Raw genomic sequence first — 19,696 nt, forward strand, 5'->3', positions numbered from 1 at the left:
TGCCTACTTGCTCAGGGCATCAGTCTTCCCTATAAGCCAGAAGCAAAGACTCTCATCTCTAGAAACACTGCAGAGGGGCTTAGAGGACAGCACAGTACAAACTATTTAAATATGTGAATTTTTAATTCAGAAAAATGAAACTGATCATTTTTTTCCCCGGTTGTAAGAACAACAAGTGAATTCAATTTGACTTTCAAACTATTCATACTGTTTTTCTCTCTTTAGGAAATATACGAAAAGAATAACTGCTTTTTAAAGTTTTGGAGGGACTACAATGGCAAGCATTTTGCTCACAATTAAGCCTTTCAAGCCAACCAACTGGGATAGAAGATGGGTTGTTTCCAGCTCTCTGGTTAGAACAGCATATCTCAGGGCTGCTGAGAATTAATGTTTCAACGAGTACATATTGAGCACTTCTCATGTTTCAGGACCCATTCAGACACTGGAAGTTGCCTCATCCCTTGGTATGGTTACTTCAATATCCATAGAGGCAAACCTTCCTGAAAATGATGTTCAAAATCCAAGGTCAGTGAGCAAAAACTGAGCAAGCTGGGTAATAGAATTTATGCACAAATACAAAGTAAGGCCCTATTTTTAAACTAGTTTTAATAAATTGTTTTACTTCTGTTTAATAAAAATACATGGGAGGGAGGAGGCGAGAAACATGTGGTTCTGTAAGAGTTACCACAAATTTGGCAATTAGAACCATGAGAATAGTAACCCCCACCACACTGACTGGAGACCTCAGCTGTTCCAAGTGATAAAGTCTCTTTTAACGGGAAAGTACATACCAAAACAAGAGGAGGCTTCACAGTATCAAACTAACACACCTGAACTCTGAGCATACAAATGAAAATTTCTTAGCACTTTCCTTGGAGTGAAGGAGTAAGAATGACTACTGCCTCAGAAAGGTAGAGCAAAGGTAGAAATGGGTCCGCTTCTACTGGCAATGGGGAAATCACTGGAGATCTAGACAAGAACAGTTTCAGAGAAGGAATAAAATGAAAGAACAATGGAGCTGGACTTGCAAAGAACAGGAGTGGCGTACGTAGAACCAGTGACTAAGGATGACTCTTTCCGAACATTTTGAGCCGAAAAGGAGCAGCACTGAGGGAAAGGAAAGGGTGGGAGAGGACTGAGCACTGGAGAGTGGCAGGAGCCAGGAGAGACAAGCTTTAAGATACAGAAGAGGATGGGGATAACTGATGCAACAAGGTCCTCTGAGTAGAAAGGGTCAGGATTAGGAACACTGTTAAAGGAACTGGTCTTTCAAAGGCATTTCTTTCCTGGCAAACAGGAAGGAAATAAGGATGGATATGCATATTGGTTTAAGGCTGAGGGAAAAAGGGAATTTGAGGGAGTTCAGATCCATTGTTCCGTTTTGGGGTAGAATGCAAGATTATCTTCCAAGCGTTAGGGAATGAGAAAGAAGCCTGATGAGAGAAATAAAAGGATTCGAGCAACTGCTCTGGATAATTGACAAGGGAGATGATGAGACAGAAAAGCAGCCGCTGGAACTGAAGTTTCTCTAAACAGAAAGTGATTTCAGGGCTCATGTTTTAGAGGACTGTGCTTCTCCCTGCTTCTCAGTCTTATCAACTCTTCTAGAACTTGTTTCCATTTACACAGTGCTAGAAGTAGGAACATGTAGACAGAATTTCTTTGAAACTAAAATGGAGCAGAAGATTCTGTTCTCCAAATGTTCACAGAAGGGAATGAAAGACTAATGTTTCTGTATTTAACTGTTTGGGAAAATAAAAATTAGCAAACTCACCTCTGAGTTTCTCTCACCCCAAGAGGAATAATTAAGAATCTGGAAGGAAAATAAAAAGCAACTGATAGAGCCAAGAGGAGGTCAAGAGCTATTAGAGGACACACACTGGATAATCAATATCTGTAGATGGCATCTCAGAACAGTATGCCATGACGCTGGATGATTGGTCCAAGGCCAAATTCCCATTCACCATGTCTTCTGCAAAGATCTAGAGATACGTTCAAGTAGAAAAGACCATCTCTTTGGAGGGAGACGATGGCATTTTACTTTTAATGGCTTGGAGTCCAGAAACATCTCAGATTTTAGAGTAAAATGTCACTGGTTTGTATGTGATAGAGAAGATCTGTTTGATTGGCTGGGAAATGTAGAAAAAGGTCAAGAAGAAATCTTACTACAAGTTGAGATAGGCTCACATTCAGGGTCCAAGTGACAGCACTTCTCAACAGCAACAGGTGAGAGGATATCCAAGCTTTCCCTGGCTTGAGTTAAAAGATCAGCCCCACACTTACAGGAGAGATCTGGGCTGGAACCCACAGGGGAGGCACCTCAGTTACTACCTGTTTACTCAGGAAAAGGCAAGGTATAGGAAGATGCTCTGATGTCCTCGGTTACTACTATTATTTGGAGTATTGAGATAAAAGTCTACTTGCTAAGTCAAAATCTGATTTTCAGGGGAGTGGTGAATGTTCGGCTAAACTATAATCAGCTTATATATTACATTAAATCATGGAAGCGGTGATAAGTCTAACGACACTGTATTGTCATTCTAAACTATTTTCATTTATTTATTTGGCTGCATGGGGTCTTAGTTGTTGCACTCTGATCTTTGTTGTGTTATGTGTCCCATCTTTCAAGGCCACACAAAGACACTCTAGTCGTGGCAAGCAGGCTCAGCAGTCGCAGTGCATGGGCTCAGCTGCTCCATGGTATGTGGGATCTTAGTTCCCCGACCAAAAATCAAACCTGTGTCCCCTGCATTGGAAGGCAGATTCGTAACCACTGGACCACCAGGGAAGTCCCTAAACTTTAAATTAACATTAAACCACACTGATAAACATTATTAGAAGACCTACTTTATTGAATATGTTAGGGGAAGCACACTGACTGAAACCGCCCACCCTGGCCAGGCCCTTTAGTAACCATTCACATGAGTTGTTTTATGACAGGAGATCCTGGTAAAGAATACGGAACTAATAAGCCACCACCAACTGGAAGAGTTCGGGAAAGGTCAAAAGGAGACACCATATGTCCGTCCACTTCCCGGAATCCCTCTCGCTAGCATCCATCTTGGCTGGGTGATGCGAGCGCCACCAGGAAAGACTCTGAATTAGAATAACTGGCCAAAGACAACCCGGAAACCAATCCATCACCATAAAACCCGAGACTGCGAGCCACGTGGCAGAGCAGTTCTCCTGAGTTCCCTTATCCTACTGCTCTCCACCCAGGTGCCCTGTCCCAATAAAATCTCTTGCCTTGTCAGTACATGTGTCTCCTCGGACAATTCATTTCCGAGTGTTAGACAAGAGCCCAGTTTCAGGCCCTGGAAGGGGTCCCCCTTCCTGCAACAAATAGATATGTAAAGTGTTTGTAGTTAACTTAGTAACTTTCATAGTTAAATGCTTGAAGTGATGACAAACTTTTTTCATAAACACACACAAACACTACCATTGGAAAATAAGGCCTTCTACCGGATCCTACAGATGATCAGAAACTTTATCTGTGGTCCTAATTAATGGTCATTCATTGGAAGGGCTGATGCTGAAGCTGAAACTCCAAAACTCTGGCCACCTGATGCGAAGAACTGACTCATCTGAAAAGACCCTGATACTGGGAAAGATTGAAGGCAGGAGAAGGGGACAACAGAGGAAAAGACGGCTGGATGGCATCACCGACTCGATGGACATGAGTGTGAGCAAGCTCCGGGAGCTGGTGATGGATAGGGAAGCCTGACGTGCTGCAGTCCATGAGGACACAAAGAGTGGGACATGACTGAGTGACTGAACTGAATTAATGGTGCTTGTAATGCAGAACAGCATTCTATCCCGAGCTTCAAATTTTCTGCAGCAGGAAATTCCTACTAAGAATCTTAAAGCCTTACAAGAGAACAGAGGCCTCAATTCCTAAGTACATCTATAAAAACCTTCATTTTTATGTTCAAGAAAACAAAGAAGACAGCATTCTAAGTAGCATATCAATAATGTCACTCACCTCAAAATAGTCAAGTGAGTATGGTATGTAACTAACTCCCTTATGTATCTTTTGCTCAGACCACTCTTCCTTGGAACATCAGCATGACAAATTCCTGCAAATTCCTGATGCTGATAGTGCTTGCATTTGCATACAATAAGCTTCCAAAGAGGTGTATTTACCCAAATAGTCAATGATTTCTTATTTTATGACACAGCACTATTGCTGCCAACTTCTAGCATTGCACTGTGATTTCACCAACAGTTTGAACCAAAGTTAGCTTCTTTCCCAAAGTTGCTTTGTAAAAGTCTTCTGTCTTACTATTCCTCTCCCACTCCTCTTCTCTATAACTCTAAATTTTCTCTGTACCTATTCTCTATAACTCTAAATTTCCTTTATAACTATAATTCACAAGCAAACAAAAACTATCAAATCCGGTGCAATAGTGAAAAGAAACGCTTTGAGATCAGGACTAGCGCTGGAGTTTCTACTGAAGGCTGTCGTATCTGAGGCCCTTGTGGATTTCTACCACATGAGTCCCAGATATAATCCTGCCTACACTTACATTTATGCTCCCTTTTCCAAGTCTTACTCGTTAACTAATCCTGTATTTACAGAACAGATCTTTAAAGTCACTTAGAGTCTGATTCTAGAGTCATGCTGCTCAGACTTTAATGAGCAAGTGAATTACTTGGGGGCTGGGGGGTGGGGTGGGGTAGGGTTGGGGGGCTTCTGTTTGAAAACAGATCCTAATCCAGTAGCTTTGGGATAGAGACTAGGGTGTTTCTGGTCAGTGGCACCTAAAGTGCCAAAGATCTAGGGCAGTACTCCTCAAAATGTGGTCCAAAACATTTTCTGAGTAGAAACAAGTTCATAAGGAGATAAGAAGCTTGCTCCAGGACATAAATCAATCTGCTCACTAAGATGACTTTCTTTTCCTAGTGAGACTCCACCCATGAGGGAAGCAGTTCATTGATTTATGTTCTAGGACAAGATCTTCGTGAAGCATACATTGATCGACAACTGATTTTTGACAATGATGCCAAGACTCAGTGAGGAAGAGGACAGTGTTTTTCACAAACTGGTGCTGGGACAACTGACCATCTATATGCAAAAGAATGAAGTTGGATACCTATCTCACACCATAAACCTCACAACTCCTCAAAATGGAACTAAGGAGAACCGTGCAGGGCACGTTCCCCCAAGTATAAAACCAAGCAGTTAATGATTAGGACAATAGAGTCACAGACTCAGTGTCTGATGCACACTCCTGAGTTGATTTATAAATACTATAACTGCAACCAGAGGAAAAAAAAACTAACTGCATGATGAACCAGACTGTGTCCATGACATAAGCTGCTCCATCTTGAGCAGCACTGAATCTATGTTTAGCACAATTCTAAGAACAGGCCTCAAGAGAATGGGATTAACATCATTGCTTGTAACAATCTGAATCATTCTGGGCATTAAAGTAATTGTAGCTTGCTCTGCCTGTCTATATAAGTAGGCAACTAAAACTGTCAGCAAAGAAATGCTGATATCTTCCATTCTGAGAATATGGTTCCCTATGTCAATTTCTTCTACAAAGAAGTTATAGAAGATGAACCTTTGCCCCTGCTGCTGCTGCTAAGTCGCTTCAGTCGTGTCCGACTCTGTGAGACCCCAGGGACGGCAGCCCACCAGGCTCCCCCGTCCCTTGGATTCTCCAGGCAAGAACACTGGAGTGGGTTTGCCCCTAATTCCACAGAAATGGAATGACGTTGCACCGTAGGGAACTGAGGGCAGCTCTTTTGCTCCTTTCCGGTTTGCTCATTTCTCTTTCCCTCCAACTTTGAAATAAACTAATTAACCTGTTGATTCTTTTCCCAGGTAAAAAAAAAAATAATTAAGTAGTTAAAGAATGACTAGCTCTCTATCCCCAACAGCCCCCTTAGCAGTCTTGCTCGCAGATCACATGCCAAGATAACATCTGAAGAGTCAGCGGCCTGCATACAATGGAGAAAGATGCAGAACCCAACCTCCTGCCTTAATGATTCACTGAGATTCTCCCTCCTTCCCCCACCTTCCATCTCCTGCTTTATGAACTGTCATGGTTGACCAGAACCTTCAGAGTTGGTCTCAGGACATATTCTCCCCAGACTGGCCACCTTCTCCTGAGACTGTCAGCTTTTCTGATTAAAGCACTTTGCTTTTCTTCTTTGAAAATACTTATTTATTTGGCTGTGCCGGGTCTTAGTTGCAGCATGCAGGCTCTTTTAGTTGAGGCATGGGGATCTAGGCATGTTTGATCCCAGGGATCAAACCCGGGACTCTTTCACTGGGTGTACAGTCTTAGCCACTGGACCACCAGGGAAGTCCTTAAAACACCTTTCCTTTCTATTGACATTTGCTTCTCAATTATTTGCTTTTGAGCATTGAGCAGCCAAACCTGAATTTAGTAACAAAAGTGGACCACAAATCTAAAAAATTCCTCAAAGAAAATACATGTGCAAATCTTCATGATGTTGGGTTAGTCAGTGATTCTTAGATTTTGACACCTAAAGCATAAGCAATCAAAGAAAAAACAGATAAACTTCATTTCATCAAAATTAAAAACTTTTGTGCTTCAAAGGATACTATCAAGAAAGTAAAAAGACAGTGCAAAGAATGGAATAAAAACTTGCAAATCATTCATCTGATAAGGTGCCAGTTCAGTTCAATTCAGTCACTCAGTCATGTCCGACTCTGCGACCCCATGAACTGCACCACGCCAGGCCTCCCTGTCCATCACCAACTCCTGGAGTTCACTCAAACTCACGTCCATCGAGCCGGTGATGCCATCCAGCCATCTCATCTTCTGTCGTCCCCTTCTCCTCCTGCCCCCAATCCCTCCCAGCATCAGAGTCTTTTCCAATGAGTCAACTCTTCGCAGGAGGTGGCCAAAGTACTGGAGTTTCAGCTTTAGCATCATTCCTTCCAAAGAAATCCCAGAGCTAATCTCCTTTAGAATGAACTGGTTGGATCTCCTTGCAGTCCAAGGGACTCTCAAGAGTCTTCTCCAACACCACAGTTCAAAAGCATCAAATCTCTGGTGCTCAGCTTTCTTCACAGTCCAACTCTCACATCCATACATGACCACTGGAAAAACCATAGCCTTGACTAGACGGACCTTTGTTAGCAAAGTAATGTCTCTGCTTTTGAATATGCTATCTAGGTTGGTCATAACTTTCCTTCCAAGGAGTGTCTTTTAATTTCATGGCTGCAATCATCATCTACAGTGATTTTGGAGCCCCAAAAAAATAAAGTCTGACACTGTTTCCACTGTTTCCCCATCTATTTCCCATGAAGTGATGGGACCAGGTGCCATTATCTTAGTCTTCTGAATGTTGAGCTTTAAGCCAACTTTTTCACTCTCCTCTTTCACTTTCATCAAGAGGCTTTTTAGTTCCTCTTCACTTTCTGCCATAAGGGTGGTGTCATCTGCATATCTGAGGTTATTGGTATTTCTCCCAGAAATCTTGATTCCAGCTTGTGCTTCTTCCAGCCCAGCGATTCCCATGATGTACTCTGCATAGAAGTTAAATAAGCAGGGTGACAATATACAGCCTTGACGTACTCATTTTCCTATTTGGAACCCGTCTGTTGTTCCATGTTCTAACTGTTCTAACATGTTCTAACAGTTCCAACTGTTGCTTCCTGACCTGCATATAGGTTTCTCAAGAGGCAGGTCAGGCGGTCTGGTATTCCCACCTCTTTCAGAATTTTCCACAGTTTATTGTGATCCACACACTCAAAGGCTTTGGCATAGTCAATAAAGCAGAAAGAGATGTTTTTCTGGAACTCTCTTGCTTTTTCAATGATCCAGCGGATGTTGGCAATTTGGTCTCTGGTTCCTCTGCCTTTTCTAAAACCAGCTTGAACATCTTGAAGTTCATGGTTCACGTATTGCTGAAGCCTGGCTTGGAGAATTTTGAGCATTACTTTACTAGCATGTGAGATAAGTGCAATTGTGCGGTAGTTTGAGCATTCTTTGGCATTGCCTTTCTTTGGGATTGGAATGAAAACTGACCTTTTCCAGTCCTGTGGCCACTGCTGAGTTTTCCACATTTGCTGGCATATTGAGTGCAGCACTTTCACAGCATCATCTTTCAGGATTTGAAATAGCTCCACCGGAATTCCATCACCTCCACTAGCTTTGTTCATAGGGATGCTTTCTAAGGCCCACTGGACTTCACATTCCAGGATGTCTGGCTAAGGGTCTAGTATCCATTTTATACAGATGACTCTTATCAAAGAGCATATGATAAGAACAAGGAAAGATGCTAAACACCATTAATTACTAGGGAAATGCAAAGCAAAATTATAAGATTATCACTTCATAACAACTAGAATGGCTGTAATAAAACACAGAAACAATAAAAAGTGTCAATAAGGATATAGAGGTTGGAACCTGCATACATTTCCAGTAGGAATGTAAACAGTGGTGCTTCTATGGAAAATAGTTTGGCATTTTCTGAAAAAGTAAAGTTACCATTTTGCCTTGTAATTTTACCCCTAAGTATATATCCAAGAGAAATGAAACATTATGTTCACAAAAGCTTGTACACAGATGTCGGTAACAGCATTATTCATAATAGTCAAAGAGTGAAAAAAACCCAGCTGTCCATCAGAATAAACAAAATGTGGTATATCCATATAAAGGATTCCCAGGTGGCTCAGTGATAAGAACCCGCCTACCAATACAGGAGATGCAGGAGACATGGGTTCAACCCTTTGGCTGGAGAGATCCCCTGGAGGAGGAAATGACAACCCACTCTAGTATCCTTGTGGGATAAAATCCCATGGATAGAGGTGCCTGATGGGTTACAGCCCATGGGATTGCCAAGAGTCAGACACGACTGAGCGATTGATCGTGCATGCACGCATACCCATAAAATGGAACATCACACAGTCACGGTAAGGAATAAAGTACTGAAACACTACAACATGGATAAACTTTGAAAACATTAAGCTAAGTGAGAGATGTCAGACACAAGATCTTATTGTATGAGCCCTTTTATAAGAAATATGCAGAATAAGTAACAGAAAGCAGATTAATGGCTGCCAAGGACTGGGGGCAGGTGGAATGGAGAGTGACTGCTAGTGGGTGTGGGGTTTCCTTTCAGGGCGATGGGAAAAAAAAATTCTGGAATTTGATAAATGGTGATGGGTGAATGATATTGTAAGTAAAAAAGTCCCTAAGTTATACTTAAATTATATTTATATTTAAAAGGATGAATCTCAATTTACAAAGAAAAGTAGTATGACAAGATGGGAAAAAATAAAATATACAAGGGGGTAAAGAAAAAGAAAATAAGATCTTTTGACTAGCACTGATCTAAAGCAGTCAGGCAGTCCATGCATGAATCCCTGCTCTAGCCTTTTGACCAGAAATTTTCCTAGATTAAGGTGACTTTCTTGGGCCTTCAGCCCATCTGCAGACAGCCATTGCTGTTGATCTTCTTTCAGTTCAGTTCAGTTCATTTGCTCAGTTGTGTCCAACTCTTTGCAACCCCATGAATTGCAGCACGCCAGGCCTCCCTGTCCATCACCAACTCCCGGAGTTTACCCAAACTCATGCCCATTGAGTCGGTGATGCCATCCAGCCATCTCATCCTCTGTCGTCCCTTTCTCCTCCTGCCCCAAATCCCTCCCAGCATCAGGGTCTTTTCCAATGAGTCAACTCTTTGTATGCGGTGGCCAAAGTATTGGAGTTTCAGCTTCATCATCAGTCCTTCCAATGAACACCCAGGACTTATCTCCTTTAGGATGGACTGGTTGGATCTTCTTGCGGTCCAAGGGACTCTCAAGAGTCTTCTCCAACACTTCTTTACAGCCAGCTAAAAACTTCCACCATCTGATTCTAGACTGTCTTCTTCAGAACAAAAAGAACAAGCTGCATCTATTTTTTCACTTTCCAAACAACTGAAATATTATTTAGACTTATTATTATTGAAATATTATTATTTAGAAAAAAATTAGCAGTTTTTTTCTTCTCTAGGTTAAACAGACCCACTTCCTTTGACATGGTTTTTAGTCACACCACCATTTTGGCTGCTCCCACACTTAAACACTTCATTTTGTCTATATCCTTTCTGTAAGACTGGCCCCAGGGAATGAATGAAACATGCAGGCCTGGTCTGACTCATGAAAAGCTGACCAGCACTGTCACTCTCTATTAATTCCATTAATGTAACTAAAAATTATATTCCTTTTGGGGGGCATCCACATCATGCTATACAATCATATCAAGTTAACTGACCACTAAAACTTTTAAGTCGTTTTCTATTTGTGCTGCTTTTAATCTCTACCTTCCCAGAACTGTGCTTGTAAGGTTGATTAGAACAAAAAAACCCCAAGTATATGACCTTACCTTGCTATTTCATCTCATTATAATCAGTCCATTGCTCCAATTTTAAGGATAATTTTGATCCTAGTTCTATCATCCAATGCAGTTATTATATTGTCCAACTTTATACTTGGCACACAATTAATAGATATGTCTTCTACTTCTTTAGAGTAGAAGCTATTTATTAAATGTAAAACAACAAAGTTAATGGTAAGCTGCAGTGCTTTTTTCTTAGAAAGTTCCCTCCAAACTAGTAGCACATCACTGATCAGAGACCATTACAAACAGTAGCAATTACACTCAGTATCCAGCCTAGACTCTCCATCTTGCTCACAGATCTCTGGTGAATGCTTTTATTCAAATGACACAGTCCACAGTCACTGGATCTATGGCACTCCCATGAGCTCCCTATCCAAAAACCTTCCCAAAGGAGGACATGATGGTGATAGCTTGTCCTTACTCAACCTGAAGGCTCTTTGGATCCTTTCTTACTCATCTAAGTGACTATAAAACAGCTTAAAATTTAATTAAAAAATGAGTAACACATTAACTTCAAAAACCAAAACATAGCAGACAAGTATTTTCAAATCCAGTCCCCATCTCCTTCAGGGAACCCTCCCCTTTCTCTCCCTTCTTCCCTTCTGCCATTCCTCTTTCTCTTCCATCCTTCCAGTGTTTTCTCAAGCAAATTTAAATGATATGTATTATATACACATATAACTCAGAGAGGTAGGGCTGAGCGTCTATTGGACAGAAGTTGGAGTCTGCTGCTGCTGCTGCTAAGTCGCTTCAGTTGTGTCCGACTCTGTGCGACCCCAGAGACGGCAGCCCACCATGCTCCCCCGTCCCTGGGATTCTCCAGGCAAGAACACTGGAGTGGGTTGCCATTTCCTTCTCCAATGCCTGAAAGTGAAAAGTGAAAGTGAAGTCGCTCAGTCGTATCCGACTCTTCGCGACCCCCTGGACTGCAGCCTACCAGGCTCCTCCGTCCATGGGATTTTCAAGGCAAGAGTACTGGAGCGGGATGCCATTGCCTTCTCCGGTTAAAAATATTGCACAGGACTTTTGATTAACAGTAGTAGCAAATTGTTTCAAAAGTTGAATACGTGTATTTATCTCTGCTTCCTTCAAAAGCCTTACTAAATGATGTAAAGTATTTATTTTTAGAAATGAATGAAGTAATTTATTTTTGGCTGCACTGGGTCTTCGTAGTTGCGAGTGAGCTTTCTCTAGCTGCAGTGTGTGGGCTTCTCATTGCAGTGGCTTCTCTAGTTGTGGAACATGAGCTCTAGAGTGCATGGGCTTCAGTGGTCGTGGCCCCCAGGCTCTAGAGCGCATGGGCTTCAGTGGTCATGGCCCCTGGGCTCTAGAGCACACAGGCTTCAGTGGTCATGGCTCCCAGGCTCTAGAGAGCACGGCCTTCAGTGGTTGTGACCCCCAGGCTCTAGAGCGCATGGGCTTCAGTGGTCATGGCTCCCAGGCTCTAGAGTGCACGGGCTTTAGTGGTCGTGGCCCCCGGGCTCTAGAGAGCACTGGCTTCAGTGGTTGTGGCCCCCAGGCTCTAGAGCGCATGGGCTTCAGTGGTCGTGGCCCCCGGGCTCTAGAGAGCATGGGCTTCAGTGGTCGTGGCTCCCGGGCTCTAGAGCACACAGGCTTCAGTGGTCATGGCTCCCGGGCTCTAGAGAGCACAGGCTTCAGTGGTTGTGGCCCCCAGGCTCTAGAGTGCATGGGCTTCAGTGGTCGTGGCCCCTGGGCTCTAAAAAGCACAGGCTTCAGTGGTCGTGGCTCCTGGGCTCTAGAACACACAGGCTTCAGTGGTCATGGCTCCCAGGCTCTAGAGAGCATGGGCTTCAGTGGTTGTGGCCCCCAGGCTCTAGAGCACATGGGCTTCAGTGGTCGTGGCCCCTGGGCTCTAGAGAGCACTGGCTTCAGTGGTTGTGGCCCCCAGGCTCTAGAGTGCATGGGCTTCAGTGGTTGTGGCTCACGGGCTTAGCTGCTCCACAGTATGTGGAATCTTCCCAGACCAGGGATGGAACCTCTGTCCCCTGCATTGGCAGGTGGATTCCTATCCACGGTACCATCAGGGAAGTCCAAGTGTTTAATTTTTAAAAAGGCATAAACAGAAGACTTCTGCTTCTGGGAAGGTGAAGTAGATGTACTTTTTCATTTCCTCCTGCTAAGTACACTTATTTTGTACATAAAACTGAATTTAAAATAATTGACTTAATAACAAAAGTCTGAAATGCTGAGTAGAAAGCAGACTGAATAGGAACTTTGGGGCCCAAGGAACAACACAGTGGTGAGCTGCCTGGGTTTTCTTTTTGCCGTATGTTTCCCCGACTGAAAATTGAAGAAGCCAGCAAACTGAAACCACCAATGGGTGCAGACCTAAAAAGTCTGCCCTCTCCAGACAGACCCAGAAAAGGGGCAACCCAGTAAGACAGAACTCATAGAAACTAACTGCTCTATGCCAGCCAAAAGCCATGGAAAAAACCGACAGCCCTGACCCAGCCATGCCAGTAAAGACCAAATGGAGAGCCTAGACTTCCAACCTCACTAGTCTGCAACAAATCCCTCCAACCTTCCCTTCCGGGTAGGCAGTGTCAGGAGAGGGCTGAGTCAGGACCTTCAGCTCTGAGGTGCTAGGAGAGGAGGCCAAGCAGAGAGTCAAGACTTCCACAAACACCAAGTAGTAACAAGGTCAACTCCCACCACCACGGTATCCACTGAAGCCATAGAGGGGATAGCAGCAAGGCACTCCCACTTCCCGGCCAGGGAAGGATCGGTGCAAGCCTAACAGGAAACTAGAACTTTTACCTCAATCCAGTAATAATGAGAAGCACTTTCTGGGGTGAAAACAGAGGCCCCACAGGAAACCTGAACTTCTACCTCCACCTAGTAGTAACAAGAGGGCTCTTTTCAAGTCCCATCAATCCTCCGCCAGAGCAGAAGAAACCAGGCAGAACAAGAGGTTGACAGACGATTCAGAAGCTCATAGCACAATATGAAAGTGTTGATATTGTCTGTCATACCAAGAACTAGGAAGATCTCAAGCCACATCTATTGACAAGACAGCAGTCGATAGATGCCAAAATGAAGGTGACCAGGAAGACAGATTTGGGCTTCTCTGATAGCTCAGTTGGTAAAGAATCCACCTGCAATGCAGGAGACCCTGGTTCGATTCCTGGGTTGGGAAGATCCCCAGGAGAAGGGAAAGGCTACCCACTCCAGTACTCTGGCCTGGAGAATTCCATGAACTGTATAGTCCATGGGGTCACAAAGAGTCGGACACGACTGAGTGACTTTCACTTCAAAAAGACAGAATCATCCAGTTATATTAAGCAGTTATGACAAAAGTGCTTAAACCAGCAATTAAGGACATGCTTGAAACAAATGAACAAACAGAAAGCCTCAGCAAAGAAACAAGAAGTGTCATCAAAAACCCAGAAAACCTAAAGAACCACCAAATGGAAATTTTAGAACTGAAAAATGCAATAACCAAAGCAAAAAGCACAATGGATGGGCCCATCAGCAGAATGGAAGGGAGACAGCAAAGAATCAGTGAACTGAAAGATGAAACAACAGGAATTACCCAGTATGAACCAAAGATAGCAAACAGATTGAAGGGGGAAAAAAAGGACAAAATTAATATGCCTAAGAACAAACTGATATAAATAAATGATTGAGTAAATAATTAAATGAGGGAGATGTGCAGTAAGGTTAGAAAAGGAAGTTAAAGAGAAACATATCAGAAAGGAAAAAATAAAACTGCCTCTATTTGTCAATGACATGGTGGCGTACATAGAAAATCCTAAAGATTGGAGAAAAAATTCATAGAACCAGTAAACAAGGTCAGCAAGGTTACAAGATACAAAATAAACACAGAAAAATCAACTGATTTTCTACATCCTAGCAGTAAAAATATGAGCACTGGAATTAATTATCCCATACCATTTATACTCACTCAAAACAAAATCCAAAACCAAGGTATAAATCTCAGAACACATACAAGGCCTGTATGCTGAAAACTACACAATGTTGATGAAAGAAATCAAAGATGTAAATAAATGGAGAGAGGTGCCATATTCATTTACTGGAATACTAAACAGAGAAAAGATGTCATTTCTCCCCAAATTGATATACCAGTTTAATGAAATTACAGCAGAACATTCTGCAGATATAGATAAGATTATTCTAAAATTTATGTGAAAAGACAAAAGAATGAGAATAATTAAGAAATAATTTTCAGAAAAAAAAGAAGTAGGAGGAATCAGTCTGATTTCAAGATTTATTATAAAGCTATAGTAATCAAGGCTGCATGGTGCTGGTGGATGAACAGACACAGAGATTAATGGAATAGAACAGAAAATAGAGAAATGTCTGGAGATCAACCCTCACAAATAAGCTCAACTGATTTTTTACAAGAATACTCAAAGAAGGAAAGATCACCTTTTCAACAAATGAACACCCACAAACAATAAAATAAACTTCACCCTAAGTCTCAAGCCTTAAAGTTAACTCAAAATGGCTCACAGACTTAAATGCAAAATGTAAACACTTACGAAAAGAGTAAATAAATAAAATCTTCAGGACTGAGAGCCAGGCAGAGTTCTTAGAAGTTACACCAAAAACACAATCCCCCAAAGGAAAAACTAATAAACTGGACTTCATCAAAATCCCAAACAAAACAAAACCAAAAAGAAGGGTCTTAGAAATTAAAAAGCCTGATATATAAAAAAATGCAACAGTTTGGTTGAATACAAAGTTGAGAAAATTTGCTGGAAAGTAGAAGGATAAGACAAAGAAATGAAAAATAGAAGGAAGAAAACAAAAAGTCAGAAAATCAGTTCAGGAGAACTAACATCCAAATACTAGTAGTAAAGGAAGACAGAAAAGGAAACCATCAAATGAGACCAACTGAAATTCTCCCCACACAAGGATATGAGTTTGTAGATTAAATGAGACCACCAAACAACAAACATAATAAATTAAAAAATGCATCCACCAAGATATATCATCAATTTTGTAACACTGTAAGCAAAGAATTTACAAATTTCTAGGGAGAGAAAATGGGTCACAGCCAAAGGACAAGGTATTAGAATGACTTTGGATTTCCCAAACTCAACAATGAAGCTAAAACACAGTACAGCAATGCTTTCAATATCTCAATGATACTATTTCCAATCCAGACTTTTACATGCAAACTACCACATGTGTGAATGTAAAACAAAGATACTTCCAGACCTGCAAGTTATCAAAAACTGACCTACAGTACATCAGGAAGCTCCTGGAGGACGAGTTCCACCAAAAGGAGAAAGCAGAGCGAAAAGAGGAGGCGACAAATCTGACAAGAAAGAGAAGCAAAAAGAATGGCTAGAAAATCCCAAGATAAGACAGTAAACTGTCCTAGAGAGCAACCAACTCAGATTTCATCAAGTCTGAAGACTGACAGAGATCTCCTCAGGATGATAAAACAGAACATGTTCAGAAGTATTTTTAAAAGGATTTAAACAACTTGGGGGAGAGTTTGAAATTGTGCAAAAGCACACAGAAAACTGAGATTTAAAAAACCTAAAAAACAAAAAAAAGACAATGATTAATTCCAGTGGGGAGAAAAAAAAGAAAGGAATAGTCATCATAGTCCACTTAGAAGATTCGGCAAAAACAATGTTTTCTTACATAATAATGTAAAAACTAATATTAACATAAATGACAGATTGCCAAACTTATGGCTATTTTGGAAGAATAGAAGTGAGAATAATGAAAGTATTTGGAGGGAAGGGCATGTAGGGATGAAAGAACGCCAACTTTTTACTTTGCATAGTACATATCGCCTAAAATGGACGGGGAGGGGAGAACAACTAGCAACATCAGCTTGTTACTTAGAAATATATCAAAAGAACCCACTAAAAGTGGTGGCCTCGGGGACCTTGCAATGGCACAGGAGGACCCCTCAGGGAACTGCTTGATGTTTTTTGTAATAAGCTTACTCCAATTATTTGAGTGTTCAAGTTTTGGAAAAATATAAACTAAAAAATCAAATTCTCATTGCTAATACATGGCTGCCGCAGAATGTGAACCATATAATTTAATTCCAAATCAGGTCCATTAATTTATGAGCTCCTAAGGGGCCCACGACTTCTTAGTTGCTTTACTCCAACACCTGCCTACCACAAAATAAGCCCTCCAACCTCGTTTCTGAATGAGTGGGAGAAAGTTAAAGAGTGAGATTAACTCTAACACCTGAAAATGAATGAGAAAGGCATTTTGGGCAGAGGAGAGAGCAGAAGCGAAGAGGGGAAGTGGAGTGTGAGAGCTGAGCAAGGAAAAGGGGCGGTGGGGGTGGAGGAACACCATCCAGGAAACACTGGGTGGAGAAAGGGAAACACAGCAGCGTGGCTGTTGGGAGCCAAGTGGCGGGCAGCGGGAGGACACTGGCGCCTGAGGACAGATCCACACGGCCCTGACTATATGTCTATCAGCCTTGGGGGTTTTTTTGCTTGCTTTGCAATGATGACAGCAACATTTATTTCTGTCAACAGTTTCTTCCCAAATAGTTTCAGCTTTATGGAATCTACATATCACCAGGCTCTCTAAAGTCCTGAGCTGTACCACTTGTTACTCTACAAGCAGCCACTGAAAGGGCAGTCGCGCAATGGCAAGCAAAGCCTGGGGGATCCCCACGTTGCCACTCACCCATTTTCTGGACCTCTTTCTTAATGCGCTTACCAGGAGCATTAAAATGCAGGGTACAAAGGAGCCATCACCCCTAGGTGACATGTGCGTCTGCTACAATCATTATTCATATATTCATTTCATCCAAAGTTTAACTAGTTCCTTTATGTTAGGCAATGTACTGGAATACAAAGTCTCTGGTTTCAAATAACTTACTTTCTAAATTACTTATAAAATAACATAAGAAACATAACTGACACAAACAAAAGTACTGAGGAAACACAAAGGCATAATAAAGGACTACCCAAATTTCTTAAATGTGTAATGTCGAACAGAAGTGAAAGAAAGCGAACACTCCAACAAACTCCCATATACACATCACCCTGCTGGCCTGCTGGTGCAATAATCAATTCATTGCCAATCTTGTTTCTCTTCTAAACCCACTCATTTGATTTCAAGAAATCACATTATTTCATCCACAAATATTTCATCAAATATCTAACAGATGGGGTCTCTTTCTTTAAACACAAGAAGAACCTAAATCCTGAAAACTGAGGATTTATGAAGTGAGATATAATTAATATATAAAAGGCACAGATTTTAAGGTGCCCAACTGAGGTCTGACAATTGTGCAGCCATAACCACTACCCAAAACAGGATACAGAACAATGTCCGTGGCCCAGAAAGTTCCCATATACCCCTTCCTAGTGAATTTCTCACAATCAGATAGCCACTTTCTGATCTCTATTACCATGGGTCACTTTTGCTTATTCTTAACCTTTTATAAATGGAATCAGAGTATGTATGCATAAACATTTCTAGGCAAAAAAAAAAAAAGAAAGAAAAAGGAGAAGCATTCTGGGGGGAAGGATGACATGGACAAAATACAAAGATGTGGAAGACTACATCATCATTCACAGAATGATGAAGGACTTGAGAGGGTTGAAAACTAGGACTGGTAGCTGATAGATGATAAGACTACAAGAAGAGATTCGTTGGCAACCTCAGATCTCTGTAACTATTAATAATTCTGGGAACCAAGCTGTTAAGTATGTTTTTCCCAGTGCCTCAAACTATTTCTCTGACCTGAAAACTGGTCAGTTCTCTCAATATGCTTCTACTCCTCAACTCTCCAGCTGAGAATGACTGAGGCAGGAGCAACACCCTATGTCCCTTGGCTGTTCACTCCCATCTTGGGTGAGGCCTCACTGTCATCTCAGGGAAGGAAAGAAGCACCCCCCGGGGCTTTCTTATGAAAGGGCATAGTCCCTCCCCAACATTTGAACAAGTGAGCCCAAGTCTGATGGGCAACCTTACCATTATCTGGATTTCTCTCTTGCACACCTGGAGATCATGCTCGTTGTTGACAAACATGCGTTTCAAGGCACATTTCATTCCATTGCTCGTCCTCACCAGAAACACGATGGCAAATCCACCTGGGAGAGAAACACACACACAAGCTCTTGTAAGTCATGTTGTAGAAGTCAGTCGAATGACCATGAGGCTGCAGGCTGCTGATGTCACTGCTAATGGTTCTGATGCCATCGTCAGCTAGGCCTAGGGCTGGTCTGGCACAAAATGCATTCTTAAGAGTCTGGGACTCAGAGGTATCGTTTGTGGGATAGGGTAGCAAGAATCAGAAAAACTGTTCCTGAACTATCTAAAACAAAACAAAACAGAACAATAATAGATAAACAGATGAATGAAAAGATGAAAAAAAAGAACCAACTACATTCCAACTGCTCTCCTGGGCACTCTGTCGTCGTGAAGTCGTGAAGTCACTCAGTTGTGTCCGACTCTCTGTGATCCCATGGACTGTAGCCCACCAGGCTCCTCCATCCATGGAATTTTCCAGGCAAGAGTACTGGAGTGGGTTGCCATTTCCTTCTCCAAGGGATCTTCCCAACCCAGGGATCGAACCTGGGTATCCCACATTGCGGGCAGACGCGTTACCGTCTGAGCCACCAGGGAATCACTCTCCTGGGCTCTCTGAGCTCTTGTTAATTCATACCACAATCCTATGAAGCCAGGTGATATTCTTCCCTGTAAGACAATTACTCTCTGAAGAAAACAGAGGCTTAAAGAGATTAGATTCAACCAAGGACTTCTTTAAAAGGAAAAAAAAAAACACCTAAGTCCAATACTTAAACAGAGAGGCTTGGAAATTATTTCAAAAACCGTTTTAAGATAGTTGGCAATCAATTTCGAGAATCTCCTTCCCTTCCTTTCTTCTCATCCCTCCTCACCTCATCCCCTGACTAATCAACAATACACTTGGAGGATTACTTCTGCCCTCCCTACTTCATGGGCTGTTGAGAAGACACAGACACAGTTAGGAAAGAGCTACTCTACACAGCAGCCACCAGGGAAGCACGATGATTACTGGGCAGATTTTTTTAATGTCTGCTCTAACCCTTCTCTAAAACACAGTTCATAATTCATTAAAAGAGATTACTATAACTCTAAAAGGAATCCTTCAATGCTCTAAACTGGTTATACTTTGGTGTTCCACAAATTCTTAGAACCCCTAACCTTGACCTCACTCTTCAAACACTGTCAGAGGCCTTCAGTGCCACTGTTAAAAAGAGTTTGGGTAGATAAGGTGCAGCAAAGCTATCAAAGGTGAAGCTTTGGGATAAGCAGCAGTTACATCAGACTTAGTCTATCTGCCTGCTCACACACCTGCATTAACT

The 19,696-nt window shown here is 42.0% G+C and overlaps 1 protein-coding gene across 20 annotated transcripts in view; it reads right to left on the minus strand.

Moving 5' to 3' along the window:
• Window positions 1-19,696, minus strand: part of AAK1 (AP2 associated kinase 1) — a 173,309-nt gene that overhangs the window by 81,538 nt on the left and 72,075 nt on the right. For all 20 annotated transcript variants that reach the window (XM_061432872.1, XM_061432868.1, XM_061432878.1 and 17 more), the window contains exon 3: window positions 18,321-18,439. In XM_061432872.1, coding sequence (XP_061288856.1) covers window positions 18,321-18,439 — 119 coding nt within the window. The remainder of the gene's footprint in view (window positions 1-18,320; window positions 18,440-19,696) is intronic.

Source organism: Bos javanicus, chromosome 11 (genome assembly GCF_032452875.1).
Source record: "Bos javanicus breed banteng chromosome 11, ARS-OSU_banteng_1.0, whole genome shotgun sequence".
Lineage (NCBI taxonomy): Eukaryota > Metazoa > Chordata > Mammalia > Artiodactyla > Bovidae > Bos > Bos javanicus.